Below are 23,958 nucleotides of genomic sequence, written 5' to 3' on the forward strand. Positions count from 1 at the left end.
GTGAATTTTTTAGGTGCTGTGATTTCTGGGAGTGTCCTTGATTGCAGTTAGATCTGAGTGTCTTTATGCCCCCCAAATATTCCAGTGTAGTTTATTAATAACATTTATTAACATCTTAATGATTGAGAAATATTTGAGGGGAACTCAGTTTAGAGCAATATCAAGGAATATGTTGCTTGTACAGGTGAGGGTGAGCTTACCTTAAGCTAATTAATAGAATGGGGGGGGTCAGTTGGTAAAGTTTACATCTTCACTGATGGCTGGTTAGAAAATCATCTGGGATTCATGAAGCTGAGAGGCTATAAAGTTGGTTTGAATTTGTTCTTTCTGTGATCAAGTCATCTGAAGGACAATTTTTGGGTGAACAATGTAATAGCTAACCAGTGACCTTGAGGAAAATCTAGACTTAACATTTTAAAGGCGTAAAACTAATAGCATCAACCTTAAAGGGTTGAATAATAAGGATTTACTAGAATCTGAAAAGTCCCAGGCATGCAGAATCATTCTAAACTTTTTTTTAAAAAGTACTTATTTGGCTGCGCTGGGTCTTCGTTGTGGCATGTGGGATCTAGTTCCCTGAGCAGGGATCAAACCCGGGTCCTCTGCATTGGGAGCACCTAGTCTTAGCCACTGGGCCACCAGGGAAGTCCCTCCAACTTTGGACTAACAGAGAAAGGTCTTGTGAAACAAGACACCAAACCTCATTAGCTCACCTGCAAAGATTAACCAAGCTGGGTAACAGGCTGAGAGAAAAAATGCTTCTAACAGAAACTCACAATACTCAGACTTGTTTTATTATAGTACATGGGCTGGGAATGATGGGAGGGGGTGGATGTTGTGGGCAACCACTGCCCTGATTAGCACCGGATGCCCATCCCAATGGCCATGAATGTGCCAAAGGTGCCGCCACTCTGCATCATGGTTTTCCCGATGCCGCCCATCAGCTCCCGACCCCGCATTCCGATCCTGAGAGGAGGAAACCAAGATGGGGCCAATTGGGAACAAAAATACAGGGAGGAACATTAACTGCCCTTTTCCAATTTGTGTTTATAATGGGCACTGCTGAAGTCTGGCAGGACGTTATCTCTTCCCATATGGGTTGTGTAATGCCAAGGAAAAGGGTCCATTAGGGTCTCTAGGTGGATTCTGATGAATGTATCAACTGACTTCTGTTTCTGGGAGGCAGCAGAAGCAGTATAAAGTACGTGGACAGGGAAACCATTTTTTTGTGCTGGTTTATGATCCAATAAGACATCTGCCTTTTAGACGGTTTCCTAGTGTTAAAACAACGATAGGGATGTCAAACCTGGGTTCAAGAACTAAGAATGCAATTTACAGGCTGTGTCAAGTGTAAAATGAGGAGCACAGCATTCACAGCACTGCTGTGGTAACAGGGCATTTAGCACCGTGACTGACAGTAAGTGCTCAGTAAATGATAATTTACAATCTGGAAAAATGGGAATAGTCTCTTTTACGTGTGAAAATGACAGGGTGTAGAGTTTATCTGCTTAATTTCTACATCCTGTTCCAGTAAATTTAATCAAGTTTGTTTCGCTACGCGCAATTGGAAATAAATATAACAGCAGGAAGACAGTAAGAATAGCCTTTTATTGAGCACTTAATATGTGCCAGATTGTGTGCTAAGTGTGGTCTGATTTGAGCCTTATAACTCTATGATGTAGAGGTTACTGACCTCATTTTACACTTGAAACCCAGGCTCCAACTTGCCTAAGGTTACAAAATGAGTAAGGGGCCAGAGAGTGGTTTGAGTCAGAGCTCATATTCTCAACCATTTAGGCTTCCAACCCGTCCTCCCAGACTGAAGGTTGTTAGGAAATCAGTCTCGCTCGTTAGAGGGCAGCGAGGGAATTGGAAAGAAGCGGCAGGCCGAGTGGTATGGGGCGGGAAAGTCCGGTAGTCCCGCCCAGAGATCACGGCCCATGCCCCTCACCTGAGACAGGAAAAGGTGCCGAAGAGCGCCCCGGCGGCCATGCCCACGGCGCAACCCATCACAAAGCCCATCTTCACGCGGTCGAAGCAGCTTGGTTGTGACTGTCCATAGGGGCCCACGGCCACCGGCATCTGCGGGGTTCGAAGGTTTGGGGAGTGCGGGCCTAGCCGCCAGCCCGAGTCGGGCAGGGGCGGTAGGAGGTGGGGTAGGGAGCGAGCCCGGGGGTTCGGGGAAATCCGGGAAGGAAAAGAAGGGTGTAGCCCGGCTCCATCACCTTCTAAGCGTTCGAGTCCCCGCGCCGCGGTGCCCCCACCTTACCTTGCTCGCGGCCTCGGTCGCTCAGCTCTACGTCTCACACGGAACGCGAGGCGGAGCGCACTCGCGGCCAGAGGAACCGCTTCCGGGGCGCGGCGTAGTATTTCCGGGAGCCTGTAGCTGGGGACAGCAGCCATTTCGGGCGGAGATGATGTTACTGAGAACCTCTTGGAGGCTGGTGGCTGCGGCCGCCCCCGCCGCTCCGTGGCCGAGGGCGAAGGCACCCACTCGGGGGCTGCGCCTGTGCGGTACGATCCGGGGCCCGCTCGCTGCCACCTTCCCGGAGGCGAGGATCTTTCCCCTGGGCGCGGGGACGCACCTGCGTATTCAGGAGCCTCCCTCTTCCGCCCGCTACCCAGACCCTCTGATCCTTCCTCTTGGCTTCCCCCCTCAAACTTTCTCATGCCGGCCCTCCGACCGGTTGACTTCGCCGCGCGTCCCCCTCCCGCACTTCAGATCCTTCCCTGCAGGCCCTCAGAGCCCTTGATGCTCGGCCTTCGGACCTCTCCTGGCCAAACTTTAGAGATGCCAGTCGTCCAGCCAGTAGCCTTTGAAGGAGATCTTACATACCGTCTCCACATTCCTTCTCAGTGGCTTTGCCCTTTCAGAGGTTTCCTCACTCCCAACGATGCAATTTGAATGTTGTCTTAGCACTCCCCTCCAAGAACCCTGTCTCTCTCCCTTACCTCTTTTTACAGTTGGCTCAAGTTTTCTGATGTTTTGTTACCTTTTCCACTGAGATTCGACCTCAGCATCCCTTAAATTTATCTCACCTCTATCCAGCTTTTACCTTCTGCTGTCTTGGATGCCCTGTGTGCAGAGTTGCATACTCTCACGTGGCCACTCGGTTCTATTTGTTGTCAGTTGTAGACCATGCTTCCCAGTCTGCTGTTCCCTCAGATGCAGCCACTGCTCCGGAGGCGGAATCAGTGCTGCGACCTCTGTATATGGATGTGCAAGCTACAACTCCTCTGGTAAGGATCGAGGGGCAGCTTTCCCCAAGCTGTTTTTAGGAATTATATTGTAGAAGTGGTAATGCACAGAAATGGCTGAATCCCTGTAGCAGTAAGAGCCATTGAGAACTGTGTGTTGGGAAAAGCAATGAGCCAGGAGTCAGGAGGCTTAAGTTGTAATCCTCTAAAAATGGCTTTACTACTTACTAGCTATTGATCTTGGACACATCACTCAGTGCAGGCACTCTGGTAGTAGTTAAAAGCATAGGCTCTGGAATTAGCTGGATTGCTACTTACTACGTGAATTTGGGCAAGAATTAAATAGGTTAAAAGACATAAAGTAGCCCTTAGAACAGCGCCTGGCGCATGATAAACACTTGAATATTAATGCACGTTTTCATCAACATGTGGGCTCTGTCATGTCCTGTGCTCTCGTAGATCACATTTCTTGGCAGGAGTGGAAACACCTGCAGACACGGCTATCAGGACAGGGCAATGTTTGTAGATTATCTGAGCAGATGGTAGAATAATCTGATTTAAGATGGGTTGGTAGGGGAGTATATTAGGCTAACATTTGGTTAGTACCTGAGGGGATGGAAGAATGTTTGAGGCCTAATCTAGGCAGGGTCTGAAGGGTTGGGAGTGTGCTGAGGCAGGTTGGGCAGGTCTCAGGGGATGGAGTGGGGCCCGAGTTAACTATGGGCTCAAGGAGACTGATCTGTTCTGTTATACTCAGGACCCTCGGGTGCTTGATGCCATGCTCCCTTACCTAGTCAACTACTATGGGAACCCACATTCCCGGACACATGCTTATGGCTGGGAGAGTGAGGCAGCCATGGAACGTGCTCGCCAGGTTAGTACAGAGGACTCTAGGAGGTTCGGATGTCAGAGGGTCAGTGGCCTGTGGGAGGCATTTCTTTTTTTGTAGCTGTGGGTGGAGGTGAAAATGGCTTGGGGCTCTCTCAGGAAGAGATTCAAAGAACAGGCCTTTGGAGTCCGTCTGAAGGCATTTGATTAGTTCCCACATTTCCTAGCTAAATGACCTTTGGCCAGTTATCTGATTTCTCGAAGCCTCAGTTTCCTCACACTGAAAATGGAGATTGGGAAGGGCCTGGGTTCGATCCCTGGTTGGGGAACTAAGATTCTGCAATCCGCCCAACATGGCCAAAAAAAGAAAGAAAGAAAGAAAAAGAAAATAGAGATTGTAGTAGTTCCTACTTCTTAGGGTTATTGGGTGGATTAAATCAGACAATTCTGGTGATGTGTTTATATATATATATATATATATATATATATATTTATTTATTTATTTATTTTTGGCTGTGTTAGGTCTTCGTTTCTGTGCGAAGGCTTTCTCTAGTTGCGGCGAGCGGGGTCCACTCTTCATCGCAGTGCGCAGGCCTCTCACTGTTGCGGCCTCTCTTGTTGCGGAGCACAGGCTCCAGACGCGCAGGCTCAGTAGTTGTGGCTCACGGGCCTAGTTGCTCCGCAGCATGCGGGATCTTCCCAGACCAGGGCTTGAACCTGTGTCCCCTGCATTGGCAGGCAGATTCTCAACCACTGCACCACCAGAGAAGCCCTGGTGATGTGTTTATTAACCTGATGCGTATACATACTAAGAGCTCAATAAGTGCTTTTTCAAAAACACCGAAGTTATTATTTTGTATTGGGCTGGAAAAGAGCCTGGGATCTGGGATGTAGCTGAATATATCCCCTTGTCTGATTCTAGTGGGTACAGAGCTGCTTCTTGAGCAGTTGATAGAATGCAGTGGAACTCTTCTTGCTCCAGACCTTTGTCTTAGTTGTCTCTGCAGCTGCAGTCCTGCCTAGGGAACTGATGCTACTTATTTTTGTTTCTTGGCTTGCAGCAAGTAGCATCTCTGATTGGGGCTGATCCTCGTGAGATTATCTTCACTAGTGGCGCTACTGAATCCAACAACATAGCAATTAAGGTAAGAGAAGGGAACCAAAGGGCATATCTGGGCTTTCCTGACCTGGGAGGTGGTGTCCTGCCATCATCTAGGCTCATATATATTTCCTAGCCACCCACTTTCACTCTATTGTGAAGAAAATACAGACACATACTCTTTCTGATTTGTTGCTTCCTTCAGCCCTTTGCAGTCTACTCTATCTTAAGTCTTTGCTCCTGTTGAACTGAGTTCAGTGAGGTAGTTGGATAGGAAAGGAGGTGGCTCTTGGACCATCAACCATGTGGTGTTTTGGACGGCAGCTACTTCAAAGAGTAAATAATGGTGACTCAACCCTTTTCCCCATCCTTTTGATCTAGTCACAGTGAAGTCCAGAATACACTTGTAATTGGATATATTTCTCTACTTCTTGTTACCAGCTTCACACTTATATCTGTGATTTCAGGGCTGCCTTCCTCTCAGCCTTCCCTTTCTTTCTGATGAGATCTGTTTGCAGCATGTTCCTCCTGTTTTCTTTAGATGTCCCTGTTTTGTACTGGTTGCTGTGGTGCCTTCTGCAGACATTCACTTGATCACCCATTCTGAGATTAGTCACTCTATCCTTAGGACCTACAGATCTTCGGTGCTAACAGAAGTAAAATTCCAGTCTCAGTAGTCATGTCGGTGTTTCACAGAACATAAACACGTCTGACTGGGTCTGGTTGCCAGGGTCACTTGTGTAAATACCAAGGCTCTGTTAAATTGTGGGCTGCTGTAGGTTCAACTCTGGCTCCACCCCCTCTCACCACTGTCTCTCACCTGTGTTGCCAGTATGGCTTTTTATGACCTTGGACTGAGTAAAGGAGGCCTAGACCTGGGCCAGGTTCCAGAGTCATCAGTACTCTGCCTGATCCCTTTAGAAGGAAGGTATCCTTCCTTGGGACTGCAGAGGCCACAGAGCCAGGGGTGTGGTCTCTCCAAAGATGAGGATGGTTTCTGGAATGGGGAGCATTTTCAGAACTTTGAAAATGTTTGCTTTGAAGGTTTCCGCAGATTCCCAAACCTAGAGGCCAAGGATTGCTAGAGTAGTTGCGACAGCTTTCCCCTAGTCTCCTAGACGGGTAGAATAAATATCTGTCTGCTATTAGAGGATTCAGCACTTTGGGTAAGTGAGATAGGAGGTGGGGAGGGAACTTCTAATGTTTTCATTTTTATGTTCCTTGTCCTCAAGAACATACAGGTTTTTTTGTTTTTTGTTTTCGTACAGTTTTTATGAAGTTATAATTTTGGCCTAATTAGTTTCATATTCTGCTTTTAAAGTAGTATTCTTATAAGCTCTGAGAGGGACTGGGTTGCACATTTTATTTATTTTATTTTTTTTAAAGGAATTCATGCATATGTGGTGAGATTTTTTTTTTTAACCCTATGGAAAGGTTTAAAATAAAGTGTAGGTCTTCCACTTCTTCCTCCCCTATTCTGACCTCAAGTCTGTTTAGTATTGTTCTAGAAAACAAATTATACATACATATGAATTTGCTTTTAATATTTTCACATATTGTAGCATGCCACATTTATTCTTCTGTAACCATTAATAACATATCCTATGTTTTTCCATTTCAAACTCCGTAGTTTTTAATCTAACTATATTCTTTTTCATGGAGTTGTGTTATTGCAGTTTACTGTTCATTTCTCTGTTGTTGGATGTGTTTAATCTTTCTATGTTTTTAAGGATTGTAAATATAACTAAAGCATATTTTGTCTCTAAAGCTTCATCTATCCTTTGAAATATTTCCCTAAGGCAGGGGTCCCCAACCCCCGGGCCATGGACCGCTACCGGTCTATGAACCAGGTCGCACAGCAGGAGGTGAGCAGCAGACAGGCGAGCGAGTGAAGCTTCATCTGCCGCTCCCCATAGCTCGCATTACTGCCTGAACCCCGCCCCCCCCATCCATGGAAGAACTGTCTTCCATGAAACTGGTCCCTGGTGCCAAGAAGGTTGGGGGGCCTCCCTGGTGGCGCAAGTGGTTGAGAGTCCGCCTGCCGATGCAGGGGATACGGGTTCGTGCCCCGGTCTGGGAGGATCCCATATGCCGCGGAGCGGCTGGGCCCGTGAGCCATGGCCGCTGAGCCTGCACGTCCGGAGCCTGCGCGTCCGGAGCCTGTGCTCCGCAACGGGGGAGGCCACAACAGTGAGAGGCCCGCATACCGCAAAAAAAAAAAAAAAAAAAAAAAAAAAAAAAAAAAAAAAAAAAAAAAAAAAAAAAAAAGAAGGTTGGGGACCACTGCCCTAAGGTAAATTCCCAAAAGAGGAATCACAGTAAAGAGTGTGAATTCAGCTTTTAATTAATTCATCTTTATAAATGATTTCTGAAGAGATTATAGTGTAAATAATGCCAACAGCAAGGAATGTGTCTATGAGTTTCACTTCTGCACTGCCAGCTTTGGGTATCACCATATTTGCATGTTTTGTATTTAAATAGAAATAAAAGAGAAAGACTTTTCCTGGGATGCAAGGATAGCAATGTTCCCCACTTTCCACCTATGGTACAATAAAAAATATATTTGTTCTTTGTCCTGTGTTCCTGGCACAGGGCTTCTAAAACCTTGCAGTTTCCTGAATGCTAGGAATGTGTTTTGTTATTCATAACAAGCCCCTTTGTACCATACCTGAGTTTCTGGTGATGAAGTGATTCATGGTGGGCCCTTAGATAGTTTCAAGGGACATGCTGGCCACTCCAGAAGGACCAAGAATGTGATTAGAGAGTTGTAACTTTCATCTGGGGAAGAGAGGGGGGCTGGAGATGGAGTCCAGTCATATGGCCAATGATTTAATCAGTTGTGCCTGTGTTATGAAACCCCCATAAAAACTCTGGAAAACAAAACTCAGAGGAGCTTCCAGGTTGGCAAACTCATGGTTGTACTGGAAGGTGGCATTCTTAGATTTACAGGGAGAGGGCATGGAAACTCTGTGCCCCTCCCTGCCCCAGAACTTACCCTGTGCATCTCTTCCATTTGGCTGTTCCTGGGTTGTATCCTTTGTGACAAAGCTATGATAGTAATATAGTGTTTTCATTGAGTTCTGTGAATCATAGAGAATTACTGAACCTTAGGGGACTGTGGGAAGCCCTGTATTTGTAGCCAGCTGGGGAAGTATGGGTGGGTGACTTGTGACACCTAGGCCTTACGGCTTGCATCTGAAGTGGAGGCGGTCTTGTGGGACTGAGGCCCTTAATCTGTGGGATTTGCGCTAACTTGGGATAGTTAGTGTCAGAATTAAATTGACTTATAGGACATGCAGTTGGTGTCAGAGAATTGATGTTGGAGCATATACTGCCTTTGTCCACGTACTCCCTACCACTAGGATGGAAGTCACTGCTGTCTCTCTGAGTATATTCTTCTTCCTTTCACCACTACCAATTTCTAGGGGGTGGCCAGGTTCTACAGATCACGGAAAAAGCACTTGATCACCACACAGACAGAACACAAGTGTGTCTTGGACTCCTGCCGTTCACTGGAAGCTGAGGGCTTTCAGGTCACCTACCTCCCAGTGAAGAAGAGTGGGATCATCGACCTGAAGGTAAGAGGGACAAAATAGGAGGAGCCTGGCTTCATCCTATAAATCTATCTCTTCAGCCTCAGCTGGAGCTTGAAGGACTAGATCTAATGGTGAGGGAGGGGTTTAGAGAAATAGGCCTTGCAGTGTGACTCAGAGTATGTTCCCCTTGAGTGTGTACCATCTTCCTTTTCTGTGGAAGATTTGTTTCTCAGCTTTGTTGGTGCTTCCTGGTCTGTGTGAGAGCCAGCATGGGAAAGGTCTGGCCTCCTTCTCCCTGCACTGATGTTTCTCATCCTTCAAAAGAGTAGGGGTCATTTTTGTGAATAATATTTCCCTTTTTGGCCCATATCTTTATATGTCAACTTTGGGTCCTATCTTCTCCACCAAATTTTGGATATCAGCATCCCTAGACAAATCCTAATATATAATTTGTGGACAGATCCCTGTGATGTGCAAATAGAGATAATTTTACTATTTTCTTTGCAACGTGGAGGGCTTTTATTTCTTTTTCTTGCCCAGTTGCCCAGGCAAGAACTTCTAGTACAAAGTTGAATAAAAGTGGTGAGAGCAGATACCCTTGTTTTCTTCCTGATCTTAGATGAAAGCTTTCACCATTAAGTAGGATGTTAGTCCCTGCCTTCAAGGAGCTTATATTCTAGTGAAGGGGACAGTTAACATGTAAACAAACACATAAATGAAATAATTATGAATTGGGATATATGCAATAAAGGAAGTAAACAAGAAGCTGAGAGAAACATAACTTTGAGAACCTACATCAGACCAGTGTCAGGGAAAGCATAATAGATGTTGGGAGGTTGATTACTAGTTTCTGTAAGATAAATATTTTAGTTAGGGCTTCCCTGGTGGCACAGTGGTTGAGAGTCCGCCTGCCGATGCAGGGGACGCGGGTTCATGCCCTGGTCCGGGAAGATCCCACATGCGGCAGAGCAGCTGGGCCCGTGAGCCATGGCCGCTGAGCCTGCGCGTCTGGAGCCTGTGCTCCGCAATGGGAGAGGCCACAGCAGTGAGAGGCCCGCGTACCGCCAAAAAAAAAAAAAAAAAAAAAAATTTAGTTAAATGTGGTCCCTACCTCAGTGTTGAAAATAGTAGCCTTTTTTTTTTTACTACTTACTTTGTTCTTTGCTGCTTTTTACCCTGACAACCTTATGTAGGAAAGGCTCCCCCTCTTTTTTTATTAAACTTTTAATTTTTAAATAATTATAGATTCTCATGCAGTTGTCAGAAGTAATACAGAGAGATCTCATGTACCCTCTGTCAGTTTCCCTTAATGATAACATCTTACAGAAGTATAGTATAATATTACAACCAGGATATTGATGTTGATAGAATCTATCCATCTTGCTCTGATTTCCCCAGTTTTACTTGTACTCACTTGTGTGTATGTTTAGCTCTATGCAGTTTCATCACATGTGTAGTTTCATGTAACTATCACCACAATGATGCTTCATGGTCTTCTTTTTTTTTTTTAAGATTAATTAATTAATTAATTAATTAATTTTATTTTTGGCTGCGTCGGGCCTTAGTTGTGGTACGCAGGATCTTTGTTGAGGCATGCAGGATCTTTCGTTGCGGCGCGCAGGCTGTTCATTGTGGTGCGTGGGCTTCTCTCTAGTTGCGGCCTGCGGGTTTTCTCTTCTGTAGTTGTGGCATGCAGGCTCCAGGGCGCGCGAGCTCAGTAGTTGTGGTGCATGGGTTTAGTTGCCCCACGGCATGTGGGATCTTAGTTCCCTGACCACGATCAAACCCAGATCAGATCCGCCTGCATTGTAAGGTGGATTCTTTACCACTGGACCACCAGGGAAGTCCCATGGTCTTCTTTTAAAACCACTAATTTGATCTCCATTTCTTTAATTTTGTCTTTTCAATAACGTTATGTAAATGGAATAATATAGTACGTAACCTTTTAGGATTGGCCCTTTTAATTTAGCATAAGTCTTTGGCGAGTCATTTAAGTTGTTGCATGTCTCAGTAGTCTGTACCTTTTTATTGCTGAATAGTATTCCATGTAATGGAAGTACACAGTTTCTTTAACCATTTACCTGTTGAAGGACATCTGGGTTGTTTTTAGGTTTTGGCTATTATGAATAAAGCTACCATGAACATTTATGTATCGGTTTTCTGGTGTGAATTTAAGTTTACATTTCCCTGAGGTAATGCCCAAGAGTGCAATTACTGGGTCATATGGTAATTTCATGTTTAGTTTTATAAGAAACAAAAATTACCAAACTGTTTTTCAGTGTGGTTGTACCATTTTAGGTTCCCACCAGTAGTATATGAGTGATCCAGTTTCTTTGCATCCTTGCCAGCATTTTGTGTTGTCACTATTTTAATTTTACCCACTCCGGTAGGTGTGTAGTGAAAGGCCCCTTTTCAAGACTAAGCTTGCATACATTCTGAGTTAGGGAGGACTTTGTTGGTACTATATAGTTTCCTTACTCCTGATATTCTTAGGAACTAGAGGCTGCCATCCAGCCGGATACCAGTCTGGTCTCAGTCATGACAGTGAACAATGAGATTGGAGTGAAGCAGCCCATTGCAGAAATAGGTGAGTATCATGGGTGGACCCTGACGCTTGCCCACCACTGGGATCCATCTGAGGAGAAGGACTGGACTAGGAGCTGTAACACTTTATAGAATGAGGTAAGGAAACTAAGAGAGAGAGAGCTTCAGTTCCTTGTTCAAGGACATATTGTAAATAGCATAGCTAGTATTTGAATCCAGGTGTAGTACCCTTTATGTTGTTTTCATTTTATTGCACTTGGTGCAGAAAACAAAACAAAAAACCTCCACCTTTTTTCTCTTCCTCTTTTACCTTTTTTGTTTTAGAACATCTCTTTACTATGCTCATAGAGCCAGAGGCACTCGCCCTGTAACCTCTTAGGTACATTAGCAAATAGATCTGTTAATCTTTGCTTCTTTTAAATCAAAAGGATCTAAAAGTTAATCCGATACAATGAAAGGCCAGTGTTAATGAGGTAGGAAGAGTCTTATCTTTTTTTTTATTATTATTTTTTTATTTTTTAGGAAGAGTCTTAAGAATCAGAATATCGGGGGTGTTTTGATTGGGTGTTTTGCACTTGCTCTTGTTTATTCTAGTCAAGGACACTAGAGCTGAGAATGAGAGAGAGACAGAGACAGAAAGAGAGAGAAGTGATTTACTATGTGGCTAGTGGCCAATGCCATGTATAATTTTGCCTTAGAACTCATGGTACATTGTGGGACCACTGCCAGGTTACTTCCTAACATTGTGCTCTGGTTCTTCCCCTTTGTTGTTTTCTCAGGGCACATTTGCAGTTCCAGAAAGGTGTATTTCCATACTGATGCAGCCCAGGCTGTTGGAAAAATCCCACTCGACGTCAACGACATGAAAATTGATCTCATGAGCATCAGTGGTCACAAAATCTATGGTCCGAAAGGTACTAGCCCCTCCTAGAGTTCCTGCTCTCTGGACCTCCCGGCAAACTCTTTGACAGGTGTTCCTGGGACTCATTTGGGACTATCACTGCTCTCAGAGGAAATTGTATATTCAGAGTGCCCTGCAGAATGCAAGTGTCATTTAGCAATAGCTAGGAACATGTGCTTATTGGTAGATTCTAGCAGTTACTATATAGCAGGCCATTCTTCACTGGTCTCTTTAGAAAATACTTTCATGTAGATGTTAATTTGGTTGAGGAACAAAGGTTTTGTCATATAAAATTAGCTGGATAAGTCCAGTTATCTTGTCTACCCCATTGTGATTTGCAGATCAATATTCTTTGAGTTCTTCATTCCCTCGTGTCTTGCTTTAGCCTTAGGGGAAGATTGTATGGGCTTTTATGTTTCTTGGTGTTTGTTCCTAGTTTTAGTAGTCTTTGCTCCTATCAATCTCTCAAGGATACTTGTCTGTTTCCTATGGTCCTATTGGCCTAGGAATGTTTTCTAGCTGGAATTCTCCCTCTGCACCCCAATCTTTGGGAAGAGACTATTGTCCTCTATTTTATGGAGGTAGCCATCCAAAATGAACAACTCCTCCTCTGTCTGTTGGGTGAGGGCCTGTGGTAGTTGGTTCTGCCAGTACGCTTGCTGTGTCTGCGGGGTGTGTCATCTGGATGTACGCCTTGTGGAAAAAGGTGTGATAACTCCTGGAAGTATATAAGAGGGGCTTCTTCTGAAGGCTCCCAGAGGTTGTAAAGAGTGTTTTTGTAAGCCCAACAGGTGTTCTATCTTTAACCAAAATTGGCTTATTGGCTTTTTTTGTAGATAAATCTGTTTTGATAAAATTAACTCATAATGAGCAGAAGCTCTGATCAGCACTTAAATGTGTACAGGTATCCCTCACTATCCAAACTCTTGCTTTTTTTTTTTTTTTTTTCTTTTTTTCTTTTTGCGGTATGTGGGCCTCTCACTGTTGTGGCCTCTCCCGTTGCGGAGCACAGGCTCCGGATGCGCAGGCCCAGTGGCCATGGCTCACGGGCCCAGCCGCTCCGCGGCATATGGGATCCTCCCAGACCGGGGCACGAACCCGTATCCCCTGCATCGGCAGGCGGACTCTCAACCACTGCGCCACCAGGGAGGCCCCAAACTCTTGCTTTTTGAACTCAGGATCTAAATAGATTTAGATAATATGGTATCCTTCACTATCCAGATGTAGTATCTGAGCACTGACTCTCTGAACCTGGGAACTGCAGAGATTCAGAAAGTGTAGGATACTTGAATTTGATTTTATTTTAATGGGGAAATGAAATATTTCTTAATAAATGCAGTTTGGCACATAAATTATTTTAAAACTAGGGTGCTTCATAATAAATTTGGGAACCATTGCCTTACTTGCTATGGTACTTGTAGTCTCTGCCTCAATAGTCAGTAGTTGTTCTGTGAGGGAGAAGGTGACCTTTAGCAAGTGCTCACTCTATTCAAAACCCTTGGCTACTTAGTGAATATCTTTGTACATTCATGCTCATATTTTGGTATGAAATTCCCATAAACAGATTTGCTGAGTCACAAGTTGTATACATTTTTAAGTTTTGATAGATCCTAGGAGATTATGCTAATTTTTACTTCCATTCTGACTTCTCCCCTTCTTTTCCCTCAAGGTTTTAATTTTTTTAAAAATTAAAAATTTTTATTCTATTTAGACAAGGTAATATGGTTCAAAATTCAAAAGCTGCAAAAAAGTACACTGTGGCAAGTCTCTCACCTCTGTCTCTAAGCCATGCAGTTCCCCCTAGGGAGACAGTTTCTTGAGTATTTTTCTAGAACTATTTTATGCATTTATAATCACATATATGGGACTTCCCCGGTGGCACAGTGTTTAGGAATCTGCCTGCCAGTGCAGGGGACACGGGTTTGAGCCCTGGTCTGGGAAGATCCCACATGCTGCGGAGCAACTAAGCCCATGCACTGCAACTACTGAGCCTGCGCTCTAGAGCCCACGAGCCACAGCTGCTGAGCCCGCGTGCCACAACTACTGAAGCCCGCGCCGCCTAGAGCCCGTGCTCCGCAACAAGAGAAAGCCCATGCACGGCAACCAAGACCCAACATGGCCAAAAACAAACAAACAAACAAACAAACAAATTTATAATCACATATATACTTCACCCCCTTCCCCCTTTTCTTTTTTTGGCGGTACGTGGGCCTCTCACTGTTGTGGCCTCTCCCGTTGCGGAGCGCAGGCTCCGGACGCGCAGGCTCAGCGGCCATGGCTCACGGGCCCAGCCGCTCCGCGGCATGTGGGATCTTCCTGGACCCGGGCACGAACCCATGTCCTCTGCATCGGCAGGCGGACTCTCAACCACTGCGCCACCAGGGAAGCCCCCCTTCCCCTTTTTTACTCAAACAGTAGCATACTATACTCATTGCATCTTCCCCTAACAATGCATCTTTAATTTTTTTAAACTGAAGTACAGACATTATTCACATTTCACCAGTGTTCTAACAACGTACCTTGGAGATTTTATAGTGGTAGTACAGAAGGAGCTTCCTAATTCTTTTATACACCTCCTTTGAATTTCAGGCATGGATGTACCATAATTTATTTGCCCATTTTCCTGATTATGGACATCTAAATTGTTTCCAATTATTTGCTATTATGAATAATGCTGCGTTGCATGATGTCATTTTATACATGCATAGGGAGCTACTTTAAACCATTTTGGCTATCACTCCTTCTGGTATAAAATAATTTGGATAAATACTATGCTTTTGCTGCTGTTTCTTCTTTTCCCCCAATTTTTTTTTTGAAAAATGTCAAGCTTACAGAAAAGTTGAAAGAATATTTTGACCCCTTTGAAAAGTGATATTTTGTTTCATCTGCATTTTCCTTTTTCTCTTTTTTTGTAATAAACTTTGTTTCCCAGGGGTTGGTGCCATCTACATTCGCCGCCGGCCCCGTGTGCGTGTGGAGGCCCTGCAGAGTGGAGGGGGGCAGGAGCGGGGCATGCGGTCTGGGACAGTACCCACACCCTTGGTGGTGGGGCTGGGGGCTGCGTGTGAGGTGGCACAGCAAGAGATGGAGGTATGCGGAGAGCAGTTCCCTCCCACAGATTCTTCCCCTGTGCTGGGTCTCCCGTGTTGAGGCTTCTGGGCATGACTGGGTCAGATCTTTGCCAGAAGAGGAGGTTTAAGAAAACCATCTTTGTCCCAGTGCTGCTGGCATCTTATTGAGGGAGGTGTTATGGGCTCCAAAATCCAGGCGCTTCAGTAGTTATCAGCTCATTTATTCTGGGTTATTGAAACCATCTGTCCAGTTATTGAGCATCTCTGTGCTCAGTCTTGGGGATACAGTGGTCTCCTTGAGCAACACAGGGCAAGAGGTGGGTCAGATGCACAGTCACTTCTGGGCACTGGGCAGGGCTCCTCGTCCTGTGTGTTTCTGAGCTGTTAATGGTCACTTATGCTTAGTCCTCCCTTGCCTGCTCCTCAGTATGACCACAAGCGGATCTCGAAGTTAGCAGAACGACTGACACGGAAGATAATGAAGAGCCTTCCAGACGTGGTGATGAATGGGGACCCTGAGCACCATTACCCAGGTACAGACGTGCCCATTCTCTCCCCATCTGGAAGAGCTGGAGACTCTGAGCCTTCTCTCATAGTAATTCACTCTTCCAGGCTGTATCAACCTCTCCTTTGCGTATGTGGAAGGGGAGAGTCTGCTGATGGCACTCAAGGATGTTGCCTTATCCTCGGGGAGGTGAGTTGGACTGGATAGACAGGGACTGTGGCAGGACCAGTTAGTCTGGCTTTAAGTGTTAGGTTAATAAGCTTCCCATTGTGGAGACGACAGGCACAAGAGCTCTTAGTTGAGAGTAAAAGTCATTTTGTAAGCACCTATTTTTAGCTGGCTGGGCACAGGCTAAAGTTTGCCACCCTAGGAGGGCCTCCTGTGGTAGAGTTTTGTGCCTTTTGTGGTCCCAGGAGATGTATGTATCTGTTCTAGTGTTATTCTGGTAGTTCTGTTACTGGCCTCCAGAATTCAAGGATGCTTCAGAGGCCACCAAGGGCTTCGCTGCTGTCCAGGCCTAGACAGATAATGCATCCGGTTGTAGGGGAGTGAGCACCTGGTGCCTGCTGCCTCTTGGTGTGACACCTAGCTCACGTGGTATCATGCTCTGTCATGCTTTGGCAGTGTCCTCCTCAAGGAGGTTATCCTCCACAGGGGCCAGGGCAGCTAGCAGCATCTGGCCCTTTCGCTGTGTCAGATTAGAATGTCTCTTTTGTCTCCATGGTATGACTTCAGGGGTCTGAGGGTGGGAGCAAGACTGGAGGTTTGTGGCCAAAAGCAGATTTATTGCTGAACTGAGCAAGGCTCTGTGTCCTTCTCCTCAGTGCCTGCACCTCTGCATCCCTGGAGCCCTCTTACGTCCTTCGAGCAATTGGCGCTGATGAGGATTTAGCTCACTCTTCTATCAGGTCGGTCATGTGAGCTGCAGCATTTATGAAAGGCATCCTCTTTTGTATTCTTCTTCTCCTGTTAGAGTCTTCCTCAATTTAGTTAAACTTATCCCTTCTTCATTCTTCATGAAAGTTTCTCTAGCAGTGGTTCGCAGACCTCATCGACTGTCACCTGGGAAGTTTGTGAAAGATGAAGAGGTCTGAGTGCCACACTAGAGATTCTGATTCATTAGGTTTGGAGGAGCAGTAGGAAACTTCTAGAGTGATTCTGAGGTGGCGCACAGACCATGTTCGGAGAAACTCTGCCCCCTAGGGGAGGGACCATGTTCTCTCCATGTCTTTTGTGGAGTAGATCCTCATTGAGCATTTGCTGAATGAATTTACCCTGGTGCCACAGGTCTGATGCAGAGCTCCTCTCTGTGTCTTTTTCAGGTTTGGCATCGGCCGTTTCACTACAGAGGAGGAAGTAGACTACACAGTGGAGAAGTGCCTTTACCATGTGAAGCGTCTTCGAGAAATGAGGTATGCACTCTTGTACCAGAGACCCTTTGGAAGAAACTGCTGTGCTGGCTCCTCTCTTATCCTTAGGCTGTGTATTCACACTGCCAGAAACCAAAGTTTGAGAATCCTTGAATTTTAGGATTTAGAAGATACCACAAAGCAGGAAAGTGGATCCTCTTGGCTACTTGTTTTTAGAGTATGAAAAGGTGTCTTTAAAAACTAAAGAACTGGGGCTTCCCTGGTGGCGCAGTGGTTGAGAGTCCGCCTGCCGATGCAGGGGACATGGGTTCGTGCCCCGGTCCGGGAGGATCCCACATGCCGCAGAGCGGCTGGGCCCGTGAGCCATGGCCACTGGGCCTGCACGTCCGGAGCCTGTGCTCCGCAATGGGAGAGGCCACAACGTGAGAGGCCCGCGTACCGCAAAAAAAAAAAAAAAAAACTAAAGAACTGGACTTCCCTGGTGGCGCAGCGGTTAAGAATCCGCCTGCCAATGCAGGGGACGTGGGTTCGAGCCCTGGTCCGGGAAGATCCCACATGCCACAGGGCAACTAAGCCTGTGTGCCACAACTACTGAGCCTGCGCTCTAGAGCCCATGAGCAACAACGACTGAAGCCCGCATGCCACAACTACTGAAGCCCATGCACCTAGAGCCTGTGCTCCGCAACAAGAGAAGCCCCTGCTCGCTGCTGCTAGAGAAAGCCCACACGCAGCAAAGAAGACCCCACATGGCCAAAAAACAAAAAAAAACCCTAAAGAACTGAATAAATTCAGATGTTTTTCATTATTTAATTAAATTTTATTTATTTGGCTGCATGGCTTTTAGGATCTTAGTTCCCTGACCAGGGATTGAACCCGTGCCCCCTGCAGTGGAAGTGCGGAGTCTTTTTTTCTTTTTTTTTTTAAACAGAGAACAGGAGTATTTATTTATTTATTTCAAAATTTATTTATTTATTTTTGGCTGTGTTGGGTCTTCGTTTCTGTGCGAGGCTTTCTCTAGTTGTGGCAAGCGGGGGCCACTCTTCATTGCGGTACACGGGCCTCTCACTATCGCGGCCTCTCTTGTTGCGGAGCACAGGCTTCAGATGCGCAAGCTCAGTAGTTGTGGCTCGCGGGCCTAGTTGCTCCACGGCATGTGGGATCTTCCCCGACCAGGGCTCGAACCCGTGCCCCCTGCATTAGCAGGCAGATTCTCAACCGCTGCGCCACCAGGGAAGTCCCGAAGTGCAGAGTCTTAACCACTGGACCGCCAGGGAATTCCCCGTTATTTTATTTTATTTATTTATTTAAAATTTTTAAAATTTATTTTTGTTTTTGGCTGTGTTGGGTCTTCGTTGCTGTGTGCGGGCTTTCTCTAGTTGTGGAGAGTGGGGCTCTGTTGTGGTGCGCGGGCTTCTCCCTGCGGTGTCTTCTTTTGTTGCAGAGCACAGGCTCTAGGCGCTTAGGCTTCAGTAGTTGTGGCTCGCGGGCTCTAGAGCGCAGGCTCAGTAGTTGTGGTGCACGGGCTTGGTTGCTCTGCGGCATGTGGGATCTTCCTGGACCAGGGCCCGAACCCGTGTCCCCTGCATTGGCAGGCGGATTCTTAACCACTGCGCCACCAGGGAAGCCCCCCCATTATTTTATCGATAGTATTAATAGTTGTCATTGCAGCAATATCAATACAAAATTCGTGATTTGTTGACTAAGTTTAGGAAAACTCTCTTTAAGATAGGGATTTTTGGGCTCCCCTGGTGGCGCAGTGGTTGGGGGTCCGCCTGCCGATGAGGGGGACACGGGTTCGTGTCCCGGTCCAGGAGGATCCCACATGCCGCGGAGCGGCTGGGTCCGTGAGCCATGGCCGCTGAGCCTGCGCGTCCGGAGCCTGTGCTCCGCAACGGGTGAGGCCACAGCAGTGGGAGGCCCACATACAGCAAAAAAAAAAAAAAAAAAAAAAATAGGGATTTTTAAGATAGGGAACTTAATTTGGGTTCTTTGGCTGGACTTCAGGAGGTACATGATAGCCCTGAAATTGTATGCTAAGTGTTTTACAGTTGTGCATTTTCTTTGGAAGACAGTCCATAGTTTTCATAAGATACTCAAAAGGTTAAGAACCATTATTCAGGACTTCCCTGGTGGCACAGTGGTTAAGGATCCGCCTGCCAGTGCAGGAGACACGGGTTCGAGCCCTGGTCCAGGAAGATTGCACATGCCGCAGAGCAACTAAGCCCGTGCGCCACAACTTCTGAGCCTGCGCTCTAGAGCCTGTGCTCCACAACAAGAGAAGCCACCGCAATGAGAAGCCCATGCACCGCAACAAAGAGAAGCCCCCACTTGGTGCAACTAGAGAAAAAGCCCGCACACAGCAACAGACCCAATGCAGCCAAAAAAATTAAAAATAAATAAATAAATTTATTTAAAAAAAAAAAAAAGAACCATTACTCAGAGTTTTCTTTGTAAAGATGCTTATAAAGGTCAAGAGATGCTTTACCAGCCAGCTGCTACCAGGGGTTCCCCTAGTAGCCATAGAGCTCTGCTTCCTTATGGGAACATCAGGGCCTCTGGACTTTTTCAGATTTCTGTTTTGGCTCAATTTGACTTTGAAGATTCTCTTGGTCTAGTTGGTGAGAATGAGAAAGTTCTGTGACTGTGCATCTGACCCACCTATTGCCCTGTGTTGCTCATGGAGATGCTTCCCTTTGTGAGCTCTCCCAGGCCTTTCTGGGCTCTGGATTTTCCTTTGCAGGGTCTAATTGTATTGCTTAAATATCTGTAGCTTGCTTAGATTCTTCCTTGGCTTGGCTTTCTGGTACTCTCTGGCACACTCAGAGCACATTTCTACTGACTGTGCTGCCAGGAAAGACTTATTCTTCCTATCTGTATGGTTTCAGCATTTTCACCCTATTCCTTCTGATCCTTTAGAAACTGAATTCAACCTGGTCTCATTACCCTCAGCCAGAGTTTTATTTTGTGAGCCTATGATATTAAGTGACCTTCCCTAAAAAGAAGGGACAGGAAGGAGATGGCTAACTTTAAGGAGACTTGGAAAATGTCAAATAGAAAGGTGTGCTGGGGGACTTCCCTGACGGTCCAGTGGTTAAGACTCTGTGCTTCCACTGCAGGGGGAACGGGTTCGATCCCTAGTCGGGGAACTAAGATCCCTGCATGCCATGGGGCATGGCCAAAAATAAATTAAAAGAAAGAAAGAAAGGCATTCTGGGAATGCATAGTGTAGTGGAGAGAGATAAACCAAGAATAGAATGAAATTGGGTAGAAGAAAGTTAACTGGAGAAATCCAAACCAAAATCCCATGGTCATAACACATTGAAGTAATATCTGGTCTGGGAACATTATCTAAGGCATTCAAGCTGAAGGGGATCAGAGCTTAGCAGAGATATCCAGCAGCAGTTCCCGTATGAGATGGGATGCCCAGGTCTAAGATCCAAAAGATCCTTTTGAATGGAGCCAGGAATGTTGGAAGCATAGTGAACTCTGGGGAGATGAATCTGGTGAGAACTGGATAAGGGTGCTACATATTCAGGTGATTTAGGGCTAAGTTCTGTCTCTGAGAACTAGAGCAAAACCAAGAAACAAGGGGACTTGCCTGGTGGTCCAGTGGTTGAGACTCCGCTCTCCCAATGCAGGGGGCCCCGGTTTGATCCCTGGTCAGGGAACTAGGGTCCCGCATGCCACAACTAAAGATCCTGCACGCAGCAACGAAGATCCCACATGGAGCAGATGGAGGCAAGTCAAGGCTTACAGCCCAGGAGCCAGTGCTGGCTGCTTCCTAAGCCTTCACTCATTCAAATACCTCTTCTCTTTGGCAGCCCTCTCTGGGAGATGGTGCAGGATGGCATTGACCTCAAGAGCATCAAGTGGACCCAACACTAGAAGAGTGGGCCTCTGACTTTGTGCTGGCCTGGCTTCTCCTGCCTCATCAACCCATGCACAGCCAGGTACCTTGTTACCCGCAGTGGCTGTTCCATGTTCACACCAGAATTGGTATAGCGCAGTTGACTTCAGCATTGGCCTGCTTCCAAGACAGAAACATGAGAAAACAATCTTTCTCCAGCCTCAGCTCCTTTGGTGGGGAACACTACCCATTTCTCTCCAGGAGTCCTTCTGTGGTCTTATAGTGAGTGGATGTTCTCATCCTGAAACAGGAGGGACATTTGCTATGAATGATACTGCTACTGCTTGGGGAGCCTATACCCTTGGTGGGGGGAGCCCAAGGAACCAGAAGAAGGCTCTTTGTTCAGGGACCCTGATGCTCTGCTTGGACATTTGAGTTGTTGCTTACTGCTGCTCAGAGAGATTGACTCCTTTAGAATCAAGCATAATCATCTATGATTTCATCTTTTTTGTGGCTCCAAAGGCTACCTTTTCATATTGACTATAGACTGAACAGCAAGTTTCTTAGAAGGCTTGTCTCCTTTGTGTTCTTGTCCTTCTTTTCTTTTGACCTAATGGAGCCAGAAATATGTGTATGACTCTACCTATTATTGTACTAATTTATGTTTCTTTTTAAAAAATTGTTAATTTGCAAATTAGAGAAATAAAATCACCTTCCTCTATTTATTCTGTGACTTTATGAGAGGCTCAGGGAGAATTCCAAGCTGTACTTGGGAATCGTGGAGTAAGACTACCACTCCACTTGATTTCCATAGCGAGTCTGCTTGCCTATCTCTTCAGTCAACAATTAGTTGCATGCCTCTCAGGTGCCTGACATTATTCTGGATAAACTGGTTAACAGGACCAAAAAGGACCCTCATTGAGCTTTCATTCTAGTAGACAGAAAGTAAGAATTAGGGCTTCCCTGGTGGTGCAGTGGTTGAGAGTCCGCCTGCCGATGCAGGGGACACGGGTTTGTGCCCTGGTCTGGGAAGATCCCACATGCCGCGGAGCAGCTGGGCCCGTGAGCCATGGCCGCTGAGCCTGTGCATCCGGAGCCTGCGCTCCGCAACGGGAGAGGCCACAACAGTGAGAGGCCCACGTACCGCAAAAAAAAAAAAAAAAAAATTCAGAAGAAAGTAAGAATTAAACAAAAAGGCTATTATAGATTGTGATGAGTGCTATGGCAGAAACAGAGTGGAAAGGGGAAGTAATGGAGAAAACCTACCATGCTGGGTGTACTAGGAAAGTTTTGTTGAGCAGGTGTTAATTAAGCAAAAACATGATTTCTAGCCATCGAAAGAGCTAGGGATGAGTGAGGAATAAGAAGGAACAGCAAGAGCAAAGGGCCTGAGGCATAAAAAAACATGGTGTGTTTTGAGAAACTGAGAGAAGGCCAAAATAGCCAGAGTAGAGTTTTTCCATTTGTGGGTCTGAAACCACAGGTGGGATGTTACCAGCACTAAAAAGGGTGAGAGAAAATGTGGCCAATGGAGAAAAGGGCACTATTCAAGTTCACGTCCCCTTGCCTATGTCTGACTTGTCACAAATCAAAACTAAATTGGGATCTTTTGGTCGGGACCCCACCAATTTTATTCGGGAATTCAGAGGAACTCAGGGTGGCTTTCGATCTGACCTGACCGGACATCTATGTCGTCTTGACCACCTGTTGTACCCTAGAGGAAAAGTCCCATATTTGGTCCCTAGGGTGGGCTTGGGCAGATGAAGCACATGCCTGCACCCCTGACAATGCCCATCCACCTGGGGCTGTCCCTGACACAAAAGGCATCCCTAGAGGGAAACAGGCCTCTGCCCTGTCCGCGAGGGACCTGAGGTTGCGCTCTAGACTGAGGCATCCCCCGAATAGAGGACCTCTTGAGGCGCCCTCTGTCTGACAGAGGCCTCCTGAGGCCCGGCCCATCACCCCAAGACCAGGAAGGGAAGCGGGTCTCGGGCCAACCCAGAGGGGGAAACTCACTGGTTTTGTGGCGACTCGTTTGAAGTACCTGGAGATGTTGGTGGATCAGGATGGACGGTCGTCAAGGGAGGATGGAAAGGGAAAGGGGATCTCACAGCGTGCCTGGATTCGCCCCAACGAGCTGCTGCTGCCGACTGCACCAGCCGTTGGAAGTGAGGAGTCCCAAGGCTAGGGCCAAAGGACACTGCCACCCCATCGGGCAGGAATGGTCGCTCAGTATGGGACCGGGTTTTAGGTCTTCGGAAGAGTCGCCTCGGCCAGGACGCTTTAATCCCCGGTCTCCAGGGACCTCAGACCATAGGCAGTGTTGAAGAGGCGAAAAGACCGTTTCCAGAACGTACCCCTTAGGTCGACAGCGAGTCGGAGTCCCGTCCCGCAAGCCTTCACCTCCCGCCGAGGAGTAGCCAGGCCGGGGAACTTCAATTGCCTGGAGTCAGTAGGCTGATCGCTACGTGGTGGAAGACGGATCGGAAAGGGCAGAGAGAGCACCCTACCCGCCACCAAAATGCCGAGGAGTGTGGCGATGAGGATGGCAACGCGGGTGGTAAAAGAATTTACTGAGCCAGGGACTTCCCTGGCAGTCCAGTGGTTAGGACTCCGCGCTTCCACTGCAGGGGGCAGGTGTTCGATCCCCGGTGGGGGAACTAAGACCCTGCATGGCGTGGTGCGGCATAAAAAAAAGAAAGAAAAAAAAGGAATTTACTGAGCCAGAAGTGAGGGTGCAAGTAGTTGTGGCACACAGGCTTAGCTGCTCCTCAGCATGTGGGATCTTCCCGGACCAGGGATCGAACCCGTGTCCCCTGCATTGGCGGGCGGATTCTTAACCAATGCCCCACCAGGGAAGTCCTGGATTGAAATTTTTAAATGGGAAAAAAAGAATCAGATTTTGGTTCTTCTGTCAGGGCATCATCAGTAGAACTAGGCACCATTTTGTGGTCCATTTAATCCTCAATACAATTCTGCGAGGTAGGCAGTATTTCCCTCCTTTCGCAGAGGCTCGAAGAAGTGAAGCAATTGCACGAAGCCCAACGCCAGATACTGTT

General features: G+C 46.6%; 2 protein-coding genes across 2 annotated transcripts; one reads left to right on the forward strand and one right to left on the reverse strand.

Moving 5' to 3' along the window:
* Window positions 1-772: 772 nt before the first annotated feature.
* ROMO1 (reactive oxygen species modulator 1) lies at window positions 773-2,353 on the reverse strand. Its single transcript, XM_060078235.1, has 3 exons — window positions 2,270-2,353; window positions 1,952-2,082; window positions 773-966 (listed from the first exon to the last, which is right to left on the reverse strand). The coding sequence occupies exons 2-3, from the start codon at window positions 2,080-2,082 to the stop codon at window positions 858-860; spliced, it is 240 nt and encodes a 79-aa protein (XP_059934218.1). The 5' UTR covers window positions 2,270-2,353; the 3' UTR covers window positions 773-857.
* A 4-nt stretch (window positions 2,354-2,357) lies between these two features.
* NFS1 (NFS1 cysteine desulfurase) lies at window positions 2,358-21,620 on the forward strand. The gene is made up of 13 exons (XM_060078234.1): window positions 2,358-2,514; window positions 3,131-3,240; window positions 3,956-4,072; window positions 5,088-5,171; window positions 8,551-8,703; window positions 11,155-11,248; window positions 11,985-12,119; window positions 15,039-15,196; window positions 15,605-15,710; window positions 15,790-15,871; window positions 16,507-16,590; window positions 17,005-17,094; window positions 20,874-21,620. The coding sequence occupies exons 1-13, from the start codon at window positions 2,415-2,417 to the stop codon at window positions 20,935-20,937; spliced, it is 1,377 nt and encodes a 458-aa protein (XP_059934217.1). The 5' UTR covers window positions 2,358-2,414; the 3' UTR covers window positions 20,938-21,620.
* Window positions 21,621-23,958: the final 2,338 nt, after the last annotated feature.

Source organism: Mesoplodon densirostris, chromosome 16 (assembly GCF_025265405.1).
Source record: "Mesoplodon densirostris isolate mMesDen1 chromosome 16, mMesDen1 primary haplotype, whole genome shotgun sequence".
In the NCBI taxonomy this organism is placed as follows: Eukaryota; Metazoa; Chordata; class Mammalia; order Artiodactyla; family Ziphiidae; genus Mesoplodon; species Mesoplodon densirostris.